This window comes from Pristiophorus japonicus, chromosome 2 (assembly GCF_044704955.1).
Source record: "Pristiophorus japonicus isolate sPriJap1 chromosome 2, sPriJap1.hap1, whole genome shotgun sequence".
Taxonomy (NCBI): Eukaryota; Metazoa; Chordata; class Chondrichthyes; family Pristiophoridae; genus Pristiophorus; species Pristiophorus japonicus.
The window spans coordinates 140,254,143-140,267,889 of NC_091978.1; the positions used below are offsets into that span (position 1 = coordinate 140,254,143).

General features: G+C 46.0%; 1 protein-coding gene across 1 annotated transcript in view; it reads left to right on the plus strand.

Moving 5' to 3' along the window:
• Positions 1 to 13,747, plus strand: part of mtmr7b (myotubularin related protein 7b) — a 277,663-nt gene that overhangs the window by 109,139 nt on the left and 154,777 nt on the right. Inside the window, exon 6 of the mRNA XM_070869780.1 lies at positions 3,349 to 3,483. Within this exon, the coding sequence (XP_070725881.1) occupies positions 3,349 to 3,483 (135 nt within the window). The remainder of the gene's footprint in view (positions 1 to 3,348; positions 3,484 to 13,747) is intronic.

The window sequence follows — 13,747 nt, forward strand, 5'->3', positions numbered from 1 at the left end:
TGCTAAATGAGGAATGTTGAGAAGGGGCGACTGGTGGAGTCTGTGGCTCAGTGATGTTTGTTGTGTCCGCAGCTCGTCATCACCGCCATGGCCTGAGCTTGATGCATCCCGGGAAGGCTGACGCGATTGTGGCTGATCTTCTGCAAGCACAAAAACACATACCTGTGGTTAGCAGCAGGGGAGGGGCAGGGTGACATGAGGAAGGTGGCATTTCACATGTTCATTTGAAGAGCCACTGCCACTTCATTATACGACTCAATGCAGTCTCTTCAAGCACCCTATCCATTTACTTACCCTCACTACCCAAAGGGGGGGGGTCAGCATCAACCCCCAGCAACTGCCCGAACTGTTACTCCAATTCGGGCCGGCACCTGTTCCTCAACATCATTCAGTTCTAGTATTTGAGGCAACTCCCAGCCTGTGCACAGCTGCTCCCTCCTGTTGTGAGAGTGCTTCGACTGCAACGAGAAAAATAGGAAGGGTTCAGAAAGCATTTCCCTCCTGTTGTACTATAGTACATAAGAAATAGGAATAGGACATTTGTCCCCTCGAGCCTGCTCAACCATTTAATAAGATCATGGCTGATCTGATCTTGGGCTCAGCTCCACTTCCCTGCCCACTCCCCATAACCCTTTACTCCCTTATCTTGAGACTGTGTGAATGTTCCAGTGGCTTGTGTTCAATCTGTTTGGATGTTGCATGAGCTTTGTGAGCGATTGCTAAGAAGTTAGAAGGGTGTAACATAGGGGCTGAAGGTGGTCTTTCTGAAAGCCATAGCAGCAGTGGGAGTGTATTGCGAGGAAGGATGTAAATTAGTGAGTTCATGTACATCAATCTTTAGAAGGCAATGGGTGCAGAAGTAAGCCTTCATCTTTCTAATGCATTGTGAAACCCACCCTAGAGATAGCAAGACCTTTGAGAGGAACCATGTGCACATGTGTGTGAGATTCATGTTAGAAGGAAAGGAGGCATACCCTTATGTCAATGGTACTCACCCTGGCGACACTGGTAAGGTAATTGAACTGTTTTCGACAATGTGGCCCAGTTCTGGGCACAGTGTCTGCAGCAGGGACCTTTTGCAATGTCCCTCCACAGCCTCTTAAATACAGGTTTGGCTCCCCCAGCAAGAATGAAACACAAAATGTTAGCAGGCAGGTACAGCAAGTAATTAGGAAGACAAATGAAATGCTGGCCATTAATGCAAGGGAGATGGAGTATAAAATTAGGGAAGTCCTGCTATAACTGAGATCACACCTGGAATACTGCATACAGTTTTGATCTCCTTATTTAAGGAGGGATATACTTTCATTGGAGGCAGTTCAGAGAAGGTTCACACGGTTGATTCCTGAGATGAACGGCTTATAATATGAAGAAAGGTTGAATAGGTTGGGCCTGTACTCATTGGAGTTTAGAAGACTGAGAGGTGATCTTATTGAAACGTATAAGATTCTGAGGGGGATTGACAGGGTAGATGCAGAGAGGATGGTTCCCCCCGTGGGGGAATCTAGGACGAGGGGGCATAGTTTCAGAATAAAGGGTCGCCCATCCAGCCAATTGAGCACAGATCCACTAGGATGATACCATGGATGAGCAACTCTGGTTATAAGGAGCTACTTGGGATTATTTCTACTAGAGCATAGAAAGCCAAGAGTAGAGATAAGAGATTTTTTAAATTATGAAGGGTTCTGATTGAGTTAATATGGAAAGACAATTTCTTGTGGTTGGGGACACAGGGACTAGGGGTCAACAATGTAAAATTAGCATTGAGAATGAGAGGCAAGGAGAAATGTCTTCATGTAGAGAAACTTTAGAGCAAGGAAATGAGGAAGAATTTTTTCTCTCTGAGGTTCGTGAATCTATGAAATTCTCTACCCCAGAGTGCTGTGGAGGCTGGGTCATTGAATATATTTAAGGTGGAAATATACAGATTTCTGAAGGATGGCAGGAAAGGGTTATGGGGAGACGGCAGGGAAGTGGAGTTGAGGCCAAGATCAGATCAACAATGATCTTAGAATGGCGGAGCAGGCTCGAGGGGCCAGATGCGTGAGGATCATCTCCTCTCCACTGCATGGACTAAGGCCACACTCACCTCATTACTGAAGCGCCTGGCACACTGCCTTCCCTCCTGCTCCTCCATCTGTGCAGAAGTGGGGCGGTTTACAAGCTACCGTGCCCTGCATTCGTGTTTTCGCAAAAAGAAAACACTGCGTATGCGCAAAATGACTGCCTCCTTTACCGATACAAGTTTCGGCTCGGGCGCACAAAGTCTTTTGTGCAACACCTGCCTTAACGCTAACGCTCCTCCAACTTACTGTTTCGCCAAAACTTGCAGTTGGAGGTGCAAACTATTTTCAGGTACTAATTTTAACGTCCCGCCGCAATTAACGCCCTGAAATCCAAAATCCAGCCAATTGAGCACAGATCCACTAGGATGATACCATGGATGAGCAACTCTAGTTATAAGGAGCTACTTGGGATTATTCCTACTAGAGCATAGAAAGCCAAGAGTAGAGATAAGAGATTTTTTAAATTATGAAGGGATCTGATTGAGTTAATAGGGAAAGACAATTTCTTGTGGTTGGGGACACAGGGACTAGGGGTCAACAATGTAAAATTAGCATTGAGAATGAGAGGCAAGGAGAAATGTCTTCATGTAGAGAGACTTTAGAGCAAGGAATGCTTTGCAGAGATCTTTAAATTTTTTAAGGGAAAATTGGATAAATATTTAAATATTTAATACATAAGTATGGGGAGAGAGCAGGACAGTTGAAGTCATTTTGGATTGCTTTGGCAATGAGCCAGTGTAGGCACAGTGAGCCAAATGGCCTCCTTCAGTACTGTAAACCTCTATGGTTCTATACAGCTGGGAAAGAGGCAATGTTCTCAGTTCAAGAGATATTTGAATTCGTTATGGATGGCTTTTTATGCAGATCAAAATATGCTACTGATTGGAAGTTGCTTAAATGCCTGTACTGAATTTTTGCTTTTCCTTTAAGTTATTTTCAGCTCTTTCTTTGATCTACTTCAGCATTTCCCGGGTAAAGAACAAGATGTGTCCTGTTTCTAGACCACTGCCAAAGCCATTTTTGAGCTGGCCACAGAGAAGTGTACGAGAGCACAACAGATTGTTTGGGAAAGCATGTTGGTTTCTACAGAATGGTTTGCATACATTATGTGCAAAACAGCAAAGTCAAATATAGGTCCTTGTTATTTTGGAGATGGTTTTTGCAGATATAGAAATTAATTTTGTTTTTGAATTTGGAGAAAGATGAAACATCTTGAATAAAAGAAGACTAATGATCTATTTTGAAATAAATTTATCCGATTCCTGTTCTTTTCTGTGTCTAGGGTGCGATTTGCAGAAGCAGCCAACCTCTATCAGGTTTCAGTGCTCGGTGCCTTGAAGATGAACAGATGCTTCAGGCCATCAGGAAGTCAAATCCAGGAAGTGATTTCTTGTATGTTGTTGATACCCGGCCAAAGGTAAACAGCCATTACTGTCACAGCAAAGGAATCCTTTACACAAATTGTGTGTAGTAATAGTTTCCTGTCACAATTCAGCTGGTTAAGGCAGGAAGTATCTAAATCTTACAGACTAGGAAATTCCCAAATATAATCCTTGGCCTGTGCTGAGTAATCTGATTTTAGATGGGACGGTGGTAGGGATTCTGTAGTTGGCCTCGGCTTTTCTGAGTTAAAAAGGGGAAAAACGGCCAGGGTTGCAAGGATCACTATCAAGTGACCCCTGCTGCAGGTGTACATAGAAACATAGAAAATAGGAGCAGTAGTAGGCCATTCGACCCTTCGAGTCTGCACCGCCATTCAATATGATCATGGGGCTGATCCTCTATCTCAACACCATATTCCCACTTTTTCCCCTTGATGCCTTTTGTTTCTAGTAATCAACTATCTCCCTCTTAAATATATTCAGTGACTTGGCCTCCACAGCCTTCTATGGTAGAGAATTCCACAGGTTCACCATCCTCTGAGTGAAAACATTTCTCCTCATCTCGGTCCTCAATTTCCTACCCTGTATCCTGAGACTGTGACCCCTTGTGCTAGACGTCCCAGTCAGGGGAAACATCCTCCCCTCATCCAGTCTGTCCAACCCCGTCAGAATTTTATACGTTTCAATGAGATCCCCTTTCATTCTTCCAAACTATAGTGAATACAGGCCTAGCCGACCCAATCTCTCCTCATACGACAGTCCTGCCATCACAGGAATCAGTCTGGTGAACCTTCGCTGCACTCCCTCTAATGCTCACTTCGCCAACGTCACCCACAGTCTGGGAGCAAGTAAAGAAAAATTCACACTGGAGGCGGTGCTAAAAATCATGCAATGTCCCAACAAAGACATTCACCTCCACCTGACAGTTACATCCAATGTTTACGGAGACATGCAGGGAGTGAGGGGTGTCGCGCGGTTTAATGCCGCTGCTGTCAGGGTTAGTTTGGTGGTACATAAAATGTCAAAATCAAAAGTGTAAAAGCATTCTTAAAAGAACAGATTTCTGATTTTACAGGATAAAACAAACAGAGAAAATCTTCCGACTATGTTTAAGAACATAAGAAATACCTGTCTGTATGGCTCTGTATCACTGAGTGGTAGAATTATCCACTAAGCCTGATCAGGAGGCTTGATCAGATCATTCATTAAAATATTGTTGAATATCTACAAGACTGACTTGGATGAGCTTATAAATAGCTGATTATTTGAAAGAGGAAATCAGAATTCAAAATTGCTTCCTTTGTCAATAATGATTTGTAAAGAACTCAAGACTGAATTTTTGTATCAAAACTAAAATTATTTTTGCAATACAGGTTGTACCTCTCCAGTCCGGGACTCTTCAGTCCGGAAACATCCCTGGTCCGGCATCAGCCCTGACTTGGGTGGTGTCCATTGGAAAAAAAAAATTGTGGCTCCACATGTTAAACATACGTGTGATGCATTTTGGATGACAAATCTTGACCGCCTTGCCCTGGCCAGCTGGAGGTTTTACACACTCGCTGGTGCTGTGGTTTGACACAAGCTCCTCGCTGCCGAAGCTGCCTCTCCTTGCCTGATTGGCGGCGAGTGCGCATGCTCTGAAGGCTGCAGCGCCGAGCTGAACCGATATTTTCCCCTCCCCCCCCAGTCTCGGAGGGTTGTTTTGTGTGTGTGTGTGTGTGTCAGTGTGAGGAGGCTGCCACTTCCACCAGTTAGCCTCTGCTCGCGGCTTACACACGGACTGGTGCCAGGAGTAGGATTGTGGGTAAGGGTCAGCGTATCCCCTTGACTTTATCCTCCACTTTATCTCCGATCTCTTTTTTTTTGTATGTATGTGGTTTTTTGGGGTGTTGTTGTTGGTGTTCATTGAGGTAAGTGAGCCGGGCAAGGAAAGGGAAGGGACGGGCAGGCGGCTGACTGAGGCACCAAAGCTGGGCCTGAGGATTTAAAAAAAGGAGTAATTCTGGACAACTAAATGCTGCGCAGTAGGCTTCTGCGCAGCGCATGCGCAGAACGCGTCCAGGTCATTGTCAGCAGCGTTGTCACCAGCGTTGTTTCCTATATCTCGGGAGCCTCTTATCAACAAAGGTAGACATTGATGCGGAGATTCAACACCGCCTCCAGTGCGCTAGTGCAGCCTTCGACCATCTGAGGAAAAGAGTGTTTGAAGACCAGGCCCTCAAATCTACCACCAAACTCATGGTCTACAGGACTCTTGTAATACCCGCCTCCTGTATGGATCTGAGGCATGGACGATGTATAGAAAGCACCTCAAGTCGCTGGAGATATATCACCAATGATGTCTCTGTAAGATCCTGCAAATCCCCTGGGAGGACATCAGTGTCCTCGTCCAGGCTAACATCCCCAGCATTGAAGCACTGACCACACTCGATCAGCTTCGCTGGGCAGGCCACATAGTTCGCATACCAGATATGAGACTCCCTAAGCAAATTTTTTATGCGGAGCTCCTTCATGGTAAACGAGCCAAAGGTGGGCAGCGGAAGCGTTACAAGGACACCCTCAAAGCCTCCCTGGTAAAGTGCGACATCACCACTGACACCTGGGAGACCCTGGCTGAAGACCGCCCTAAGTGGAGAAAGTGCATCCGAGAGGGCGTTGAGTTCTTCGAGTCTCAACGCAAAGAGCGTGAAGAGGTCAGGCGCAGACAGCAGAAGGCGTGTGTGGCAAACCAACCCCACCAACCCCTTCCCTCGACGAATGTCTGTCCCACCTGTGACAGAGTCTGTGGCTCTCGTATTGGACTGTTCAACCTCCAGAGAACTCACTTTGGGAATGGAAGCAAGTCTTCCTCGATTCCGAGGGACTGCCTATGATGATGATGATGATGATGTCACCAGTTGGCCTCTCGTGGTTCGGAAAATTCTCTGGTCCGGCACCAGTCAGGTCCCAAGGGTGCTGGACCAGAGAGGTCCAACCTGTATTTAATTGTTCCTAATTCAAACATATCCAGAATTTGTATTTTCAAGCCTCTTTTTAGCTATGTGGGAATAAAAAAAACAAAAAGTTCAGTGTTTTACCACAGGCATCAGAGGCAGCAGAATTTGTAGTATCATAAGAACATAAGAAATAGGAGCAGGAGTAGGCCATTTGGCCTTTCGAGCCTGCTCCGCCATTTAATAAGATTATAGCTGATCTGATCATAGACTTGGCTCCACTTCCCTGCCCACTCCCCTTTATTCCCTTATCGCTCAACAATTTGTCTATCTCCGCCTTAAATATATTCAATGATCCAGCCTCCACAGCTTTCGAGAGCAGAGAATTCCATAGATTTACAACCTTCTAAGAGAAGAAATACCTCCTCATCTCAGTTTTAAATGGGTGGCCCCTTATTCTGAGACTATGGGCTAAAATTTGGCCCTCCGGTTAAAACACGCACTTGCCTGAGGTGCGCCGACTTTGTACTCCAAAAACGGCGCGAAAATTTACCTTGGTAGTCTCCCCGCTCAGTGGACCGTCGTAGACCTTGGTATGGCGTGGCAAAAGCAGTGGGGGGCGGAGCTACAGCCGTGCGCCAAAAACAGTGCCGGCAGCCGCGCGCATGCGCAGTTGAGTCTGCGAGCATGCGCAGTAGCTCCTCGCCCTTCCAGCGCATCCTGCAGGCTATGAGCCTGACCCGATGCTCGCCGCTCCTATCACTGGCCGAAGGGATGACCCGATACTCTTCAACAGCACTGCACTGGTAAACCATGCTGCACAACACAGAGCCGTGGTTGAAGTAAGTTCGGGGTGCTAGTAGGAGTGGCATGTCTGTCAGACAGGATCCCATGGAGTTCATGGAATCCTGCTGTTTAGAAGCATCAGCAGCCATAGTGAATCAGCAGCCATAGTGGACAGGTTAGGTGAGTGGGCGAATGCATGGCAGATGCAGTATAATGTGGATAAATGTGAGGTTATCCACTTTGGTGGCAAAACAGGGAGGCAGAATATTATCTGAATGGTGACAGATTAGAAAAAGGGGAGATGCAATGAAACCTGGGTGTCATGGTTCATCAGTCATTGAAAGTTGGCATGCAGGTACAACAGGTGGTGAAGAAGGCAAATGGCATGTTGGCCTTCATAGCGAGAGGATTTGAGTATAGGAACAGGGAGGTCTTACTGCAATTGTACAGGGCCTTGTTGAGGCCACACCTGGAGTATTGTGTACAGTTTTGGTCTCCTAATCTGAGGAAGGACATTCTTGCTATTGAGGGAGTGCAACGAAGGTTCACCAGACTCATTCCCGGGATGGCAGGACTGACATATCAAGAAAGACTGGATCAACTCGGCTATTATTCACTGAAATTTAGAAGAATGAGAGGGGATCTCATAGAAACATAAAAAATTCTGACGGAATTGGACAGGTTAGATGCAGGAAGAATGTTCCCGTTGTTGGGGAAGTCCAGAACCAGGGGTCACAGTCTAAGGATAAGTGGTAAGCCATTTAGGACCGAGATGAGGAGAAACTTCTTCACTCAGAGAACTGTGAACCTGTGGAATTCTCTACCACAGGAAGTTGTTGACGCCAGTTCATTAGATATATTCAAAAGGGAGTTAGATGTGGCCCTTACGGCTAAAGTGATCAAAGGGGTATGGAGAGAAAGCAGGAATGGGGTACTGAAGTTGCATGATCAGCCATGATCTTATTGAATGGCGGCGCAGACTCGAAGAGTCGAATGGCCTACTCCTGCACCTATTTTCTATGTTTTCATGTTTCTATGAATCGCTTAGCAGAGTGTGCACAGTTGCATGCACGAGCCGTTGGGACTTGCGTACAAGGAACTTTTTTTTATAACCGGTGGGAGGGGTAGCATTTTATCTTTAAAGAAAAGTCCAGTTCTGATGCAGTTAAACATATTTCTGTAATATTAAATTCAGAATTTTCGTAACAATATGCTAGCAGCATAGAGTGAGGCTAGTGGTGATCTGAAACGGTAATATGCTATCCAGAGATGGAGGTCATAGCTTGTCCAAAGACATGCTGGCATCGATGCTGCTTAATTTCAGTGAGAAACTCTCAGGTCAATCCATTGTTTAACTAGATTTTGGTGTCAAATGTTAAAATGGACAGAGCATTTTAGACTATAAAAGATAGTTTTCATTTAATGTTGATAGGATAGCCAATCTGTGTGAACTAATGTACGTTGTTTGGTCAAGCCTTGAGCCCTTGGTGACTTAAGTTTTATTTTATTTATTTATTTATTTTTAATTTATTATTGGTGGTTTTTATGCTTCTTTAATGTTGTTATTAAGATGTTTAGTGCTTTGCAAGGTCCTCTCACTTTCCTCCCCCCCCACCCCCCGCCCCCGCGGCCCTCCCCCCACCTCTCTGGCTACCTGCGCTGATTTCTTAACTCTCTGCAAAGGTTTTCTGTGCGGCCACAAGTGGCCACATACACTGGCCTAAGTTAGTTTGGGGCAACTATTAGCTGTCCAAACTGGCTTAAATGGCCAAAACAGGCTTATGTGGCTGGTAACTGCTCCTTTTTAAAAAAAATACTAAACTAAAAAAAATCCTAACTAACTCACTTACACTGGCATGTGCAGAATGGGGATTTTTAAGATACTCCAGAAAAATCAAGTTGCTCCAAAAAAAACAGAGCAACACCTGGGGAAATGTGGGCCCTATGTTTCTTGGTTTTAGTTTCCCCTATGAGTGGAAATATCCTCTCTGCATCCACCTTATCAATTTCTAGTAATTTCAACTGCATGTAAAAGGAATCTAATGGATCAGCCCAATGGTAAGCTGTAAATAACCAACTATTGTAAGTCACTAAGTGATGTTCTGATCATATATTTATATTGCTATAAATAATTGTGACCCAACTGGTTTTCAGGTAGTTGAAAGAATGGAAGAAAGAATTTGCATTTATATAGTATCTTTTACATCCCATGATGCTCCAAAGCATTTCAAAGCCAATAAAGTGGGCTCAATTTTCATCAATGCCGTTTTTTGGCATATTGCCAGAATCACGCCCGTTTTTCTTGGCCCCGACTACTCCAAAAAAAAAGTAGCAAGTTCCCCCGTTCTATTTTTTTGAAATTGGCACTGCGCAGCCTGTCCTGTAGCCTCGGGGCGTGGAGCTTAATGTCAGCGCTGAAAAAACGATGCTGCCCCTTCTGTGTATGTGCAAAAAAAAAGGACGTTTTTGACGTGATTCCTATGGGTGTGCATGCCCAGAACAGCTCCCGGTCTGCATTCGGCCATTTTTAAAGAGCCAGTTGTGTGTGAGAACTTTAATTCTCATTGGAAAAATCAGAGCAGCAATACAAGATGCAACGCAGTGCAAGGACCAAGAATTTCTTACAGGATGAAGTGGAGGCACTAGTTACTGTGATTGAGGGCAGATGGTACGAGCTGGACACCAGCAGAGGTCACATAAAAGTTCCACCAAAAGAAATGTAGAAACGCTGGAACCAACTTGCAGAAGATTACTGTGCAATGGTGACCACCCCGAGGTCTGGAGGCCAGTACAAAAAGAAGTGGCAGGACCTTGGTCAAGTAGTTAGAGTAAGTAATATTTTCATTTATTCAATGGAATTGCAAGTGTAAATGTGACCATCTGTATATGTCCCACCCAGCAGAAAGTCACCCTCACTAAAAAATTAAATTTTCATCTTTGTAGAGGAAAGTGGCACACAACAAACGAGATAGAACTCGAACAGGAGGAGGCTCGGCAAATCTGCAGCCACTGACACACTTGGAAGATAGGGTCACTGCCTGGAGAAAAGCAACCACCACTGCACAAGCTGGGCCCACACTCGAGAGAGAGAGGGTAAGTCCTGCAAATACCACAGTCTGGCTTTGTTAAATGTCAAGTACAGCGTGGGCTAGCCATGCTTCGGTTCATGGGGATGTCTCCGTCAGCTACGCTTCGGTTCCTGCAATGTGCTATCATTCATTGTGGTCCTTCAAATCAGCCTGCTGCCTGGCCTGCGCTGTGTGAGCCTACTCATGCCACCCACTCTGCCCCCTCCTCTGCTGTTAACCATTTGACTGTTCTGTTATATTTTGCAGAACTTGAGGCCAACCCTGATGATGTAGAAGAAGATTCAGACGCAGGCGAGCCTGAAGAGGAGAACATCTTCCAATCCCAGATCAAGAGCATAGGGGTGAGGGGGAGGGGGAGGAGTTGGATGAATTCCACACTGTTGTACTCACTCTGGAGGAGGTGCAGGTGCCGCCTATTGAGGTGCCAGCCCCTTCCCTGAGTATTATGAGTGTTGGTGGGACATTCCATCGTTTTCCACCGTTTGAGACTGAGGATTCTAGTGGGGTACAGCGAGGCACGCCCAGGGCCCCACCGTCCGAGGCTGCGGGTCCCAGTGGGGTGCAGCGAGGCACACCCAGAACCCCACCGTCCCAGGCTGCGGGTCCCAGTAGGATGCAGCGAGCCACACCCAGGGTGAGGAGGGGAAAGAGAGCTCGATAGCACTCTCCTAATGTGCAGGATCTAACAGATGTGGTTCAGATGATGGCAATGAGCATTGACTTTACCCGAACACTCCTGGACATCATCAGTGGATGATGAGGTATCGGGAATGTCGGGAGAATTAACAACACTCTCACGAGAAATGGGAACACTGTCCGGGAACACGAGGGAGGGAATGTCTCTGTCAGCTGAAACAATGTTGGTGCACATGAGGGAGGAAATGTCGCAGATAGCTGATGCACTGTCAGTGAACATGAGGGAGGGAATGTTGCAGGTAGTTGACACACTGTCAGGGCACATGAGGGAGGGAATATCGGAGTTCGCTGCTGAAATAAGGGAACACGCCAAGACCCCGCGCTCATTGACAGAATCAACTGCCACTCCCACTCCAACCCCCAGAGCCGGCCCCTCCACATTACGGCCTTCCCCCACCCCCCCACCATCAAGATGAGTGCAATACCCGAGATGTTCAAAAGAATAAGCTTGGTACAAACCCGAGAAACGCTGTGCCACCGCCTGCGGGCAGGGCTGGAGTCACCAAACCAAGTGCAGCGTGCGGTCTTGGAATAAGGTGGAAAAGGGATGGGTGCAGCCTTTCTTTGCTGCTGCTGTTGTTATTATTATTGTTGTTACTGATGTAACTGTTCTCAAATTAAAAGTTTTTGTAATTTATGTAAGTTTACACGTTTAGAAGTTTTTAAGTGATCTTAGAGTTTGTAAGTGATCTTAACTGAAAACTTTAAAGTTTGATACAGAATATTTTTATTAAAGTTAAGTACAAACAAATGTTTGTTAAACTTTTAAATAAAATATATTTTAAATTATAACTGAATCATTTACATTATTTGTTCCATTATTAACACAACTTTTTGAACTAAAGAAGAATAATTTCCATTATTTGTTCCATTAACACAATAAAACATTATGGAACAGGTCCAAACAGTAAACATGGTCCATGTGGAATAGTTGCCGCTGAGCTTTCAGGCAGCAAAGCGTTCACGGATGAGCTGCTGGCGCAAGGCTCGAACAATCGTTAAAGGGGCACGACGGCCCGCCCTCCTCCGCTGTCGTGCTCCGGGTTCAGGTAGTTGCATGGCTTCCTCGTCCTCGTCCTCTTCCTTCTGCTTCTCGTCATCTGGATCTTCCTCATCATCATCAGCCACTCTCACCTCAGGTGGGTCTTCTACTATCAGCTGCTGCTGCCTCATGATGGCTAAGTTATGCAGTATGCAGCACACAACAGTGAACTGACCGACAATCTCAAGGGATTATTGCAGCTAGCCTCCGGAATGGTCCAGGCATCGGAAATGCTATTTCAAGATGCCAATGGTCCTCTCTGTTATGTTGCACATCGCAATGTGCAACATGTTGTATTCCCGGTCAGCTTCCGTCCGGGTTATGCGTAGGCGTGTCATGAGCCAGGTGGCGAGGCTGTACCCTTTGTCTACCAGTAGCCAGCTCTGCCCTTCTGGCTGCTGCTGAAACATGCTCAAGCCTTGCGCCAGCAGCTCATCCGTGAACATAATAGAGAGGATCATTGGCATCTTGAAACAGCGTTTCCGATGCCTGGACCATTCCGGAGGCTACTTATAATAATCCCCTGTGATTGTCACGTAGGATAAATGCATCATGGGTGCTCCCAGGGTATCTTGCTTCAACTGCCATGATGCAATGCATGTCGTCACACACGAGCTGCACATTAACAGAGTGAAAGCCTTATCTGTTCCTGTACATCTTGGAATCCTCCAAAGGTGCTCGCAAGGTGATGTGGGTACAATCAGTGCAGCCCTGTACCTTTGGGAAGCAAGCACTCCCGGAGAAGCCCACAGCCCTTTCACACATTGCCTGGGCGGTCATGGGGAACTTTATGTAGTCATGCCTCCAGGCATATAGTGCAGCAGTCACGTGCCGAATGCAGATGCGTTGCATGTTGAGAAATGGCGCACACTTCTCCAGTTGTAGCCTGGAACGATCCAGATGCATAGAATGAAAGTGCAGCTGCAACCTTCACTTCAACTGACAAAGTAGCCCTCCTGACGCTTCTAGGTTGCAGATCTGCTTTTACTAACTCACAGATCTCAGTTACAACTTTTGCGGAAATGCAGCCTTCTGGCACAGTCTGCATCACTCAGGTGCAGGTACGAACGCCTGTCTCAATATAACCGACGTGGGTAAGGCCTCCTGCCCATCACCCTACATGCTCAGGTTCCTTCTGCGATGGCGTCGAATCAATTGTCTCCTCCGTAGCACCATCATGCAGAAGGTTTGCACAAGGTATGGCATTGTGACTATTGCATCCATGATTAAATTGTACCTTTGCAAGAAGCTCAAAATTGCAGGCAGGATAAGGTTCTTTGTTCCCTCTCCCCAAGGTTGATGCCCTAGTATGGACCACATCCAGGTCTAAGCATTTGTAAGAATCGGGAACCCCCCCCCCCCCGGGCTTCATATTTGATGCGTAGTATAGACTTCTCATGCCTTCTGTTCGCCTTCCACAGCCCCCTAACACCCCGGGCTTCTTTTGAAGCTGAGCCCCGAGCCCGTGTTGGGCGAGGGATCGATTCTGCCGACCGACGCTCTGACCCTCGAGCCCGGTTTGGAGATGGTGTGTCAGTTTTAAAAAAATGAAAACTTAAAGAATTCCATTAAACTTCCATTTCCTGCATTTTAAATTTGAAAAAATTAAGCTTGATGTTGCATATTTAATGTGTTCTTGACTCCCTCCAAAACTTCGCATAAAAACAAAAGGCATCTTTCTGTGCGATTTATTTTAATGTGTGCTGGTTTTTCTTAAGTGCCCAGAGGTATTTCGGGAGTGGTTACATACCGT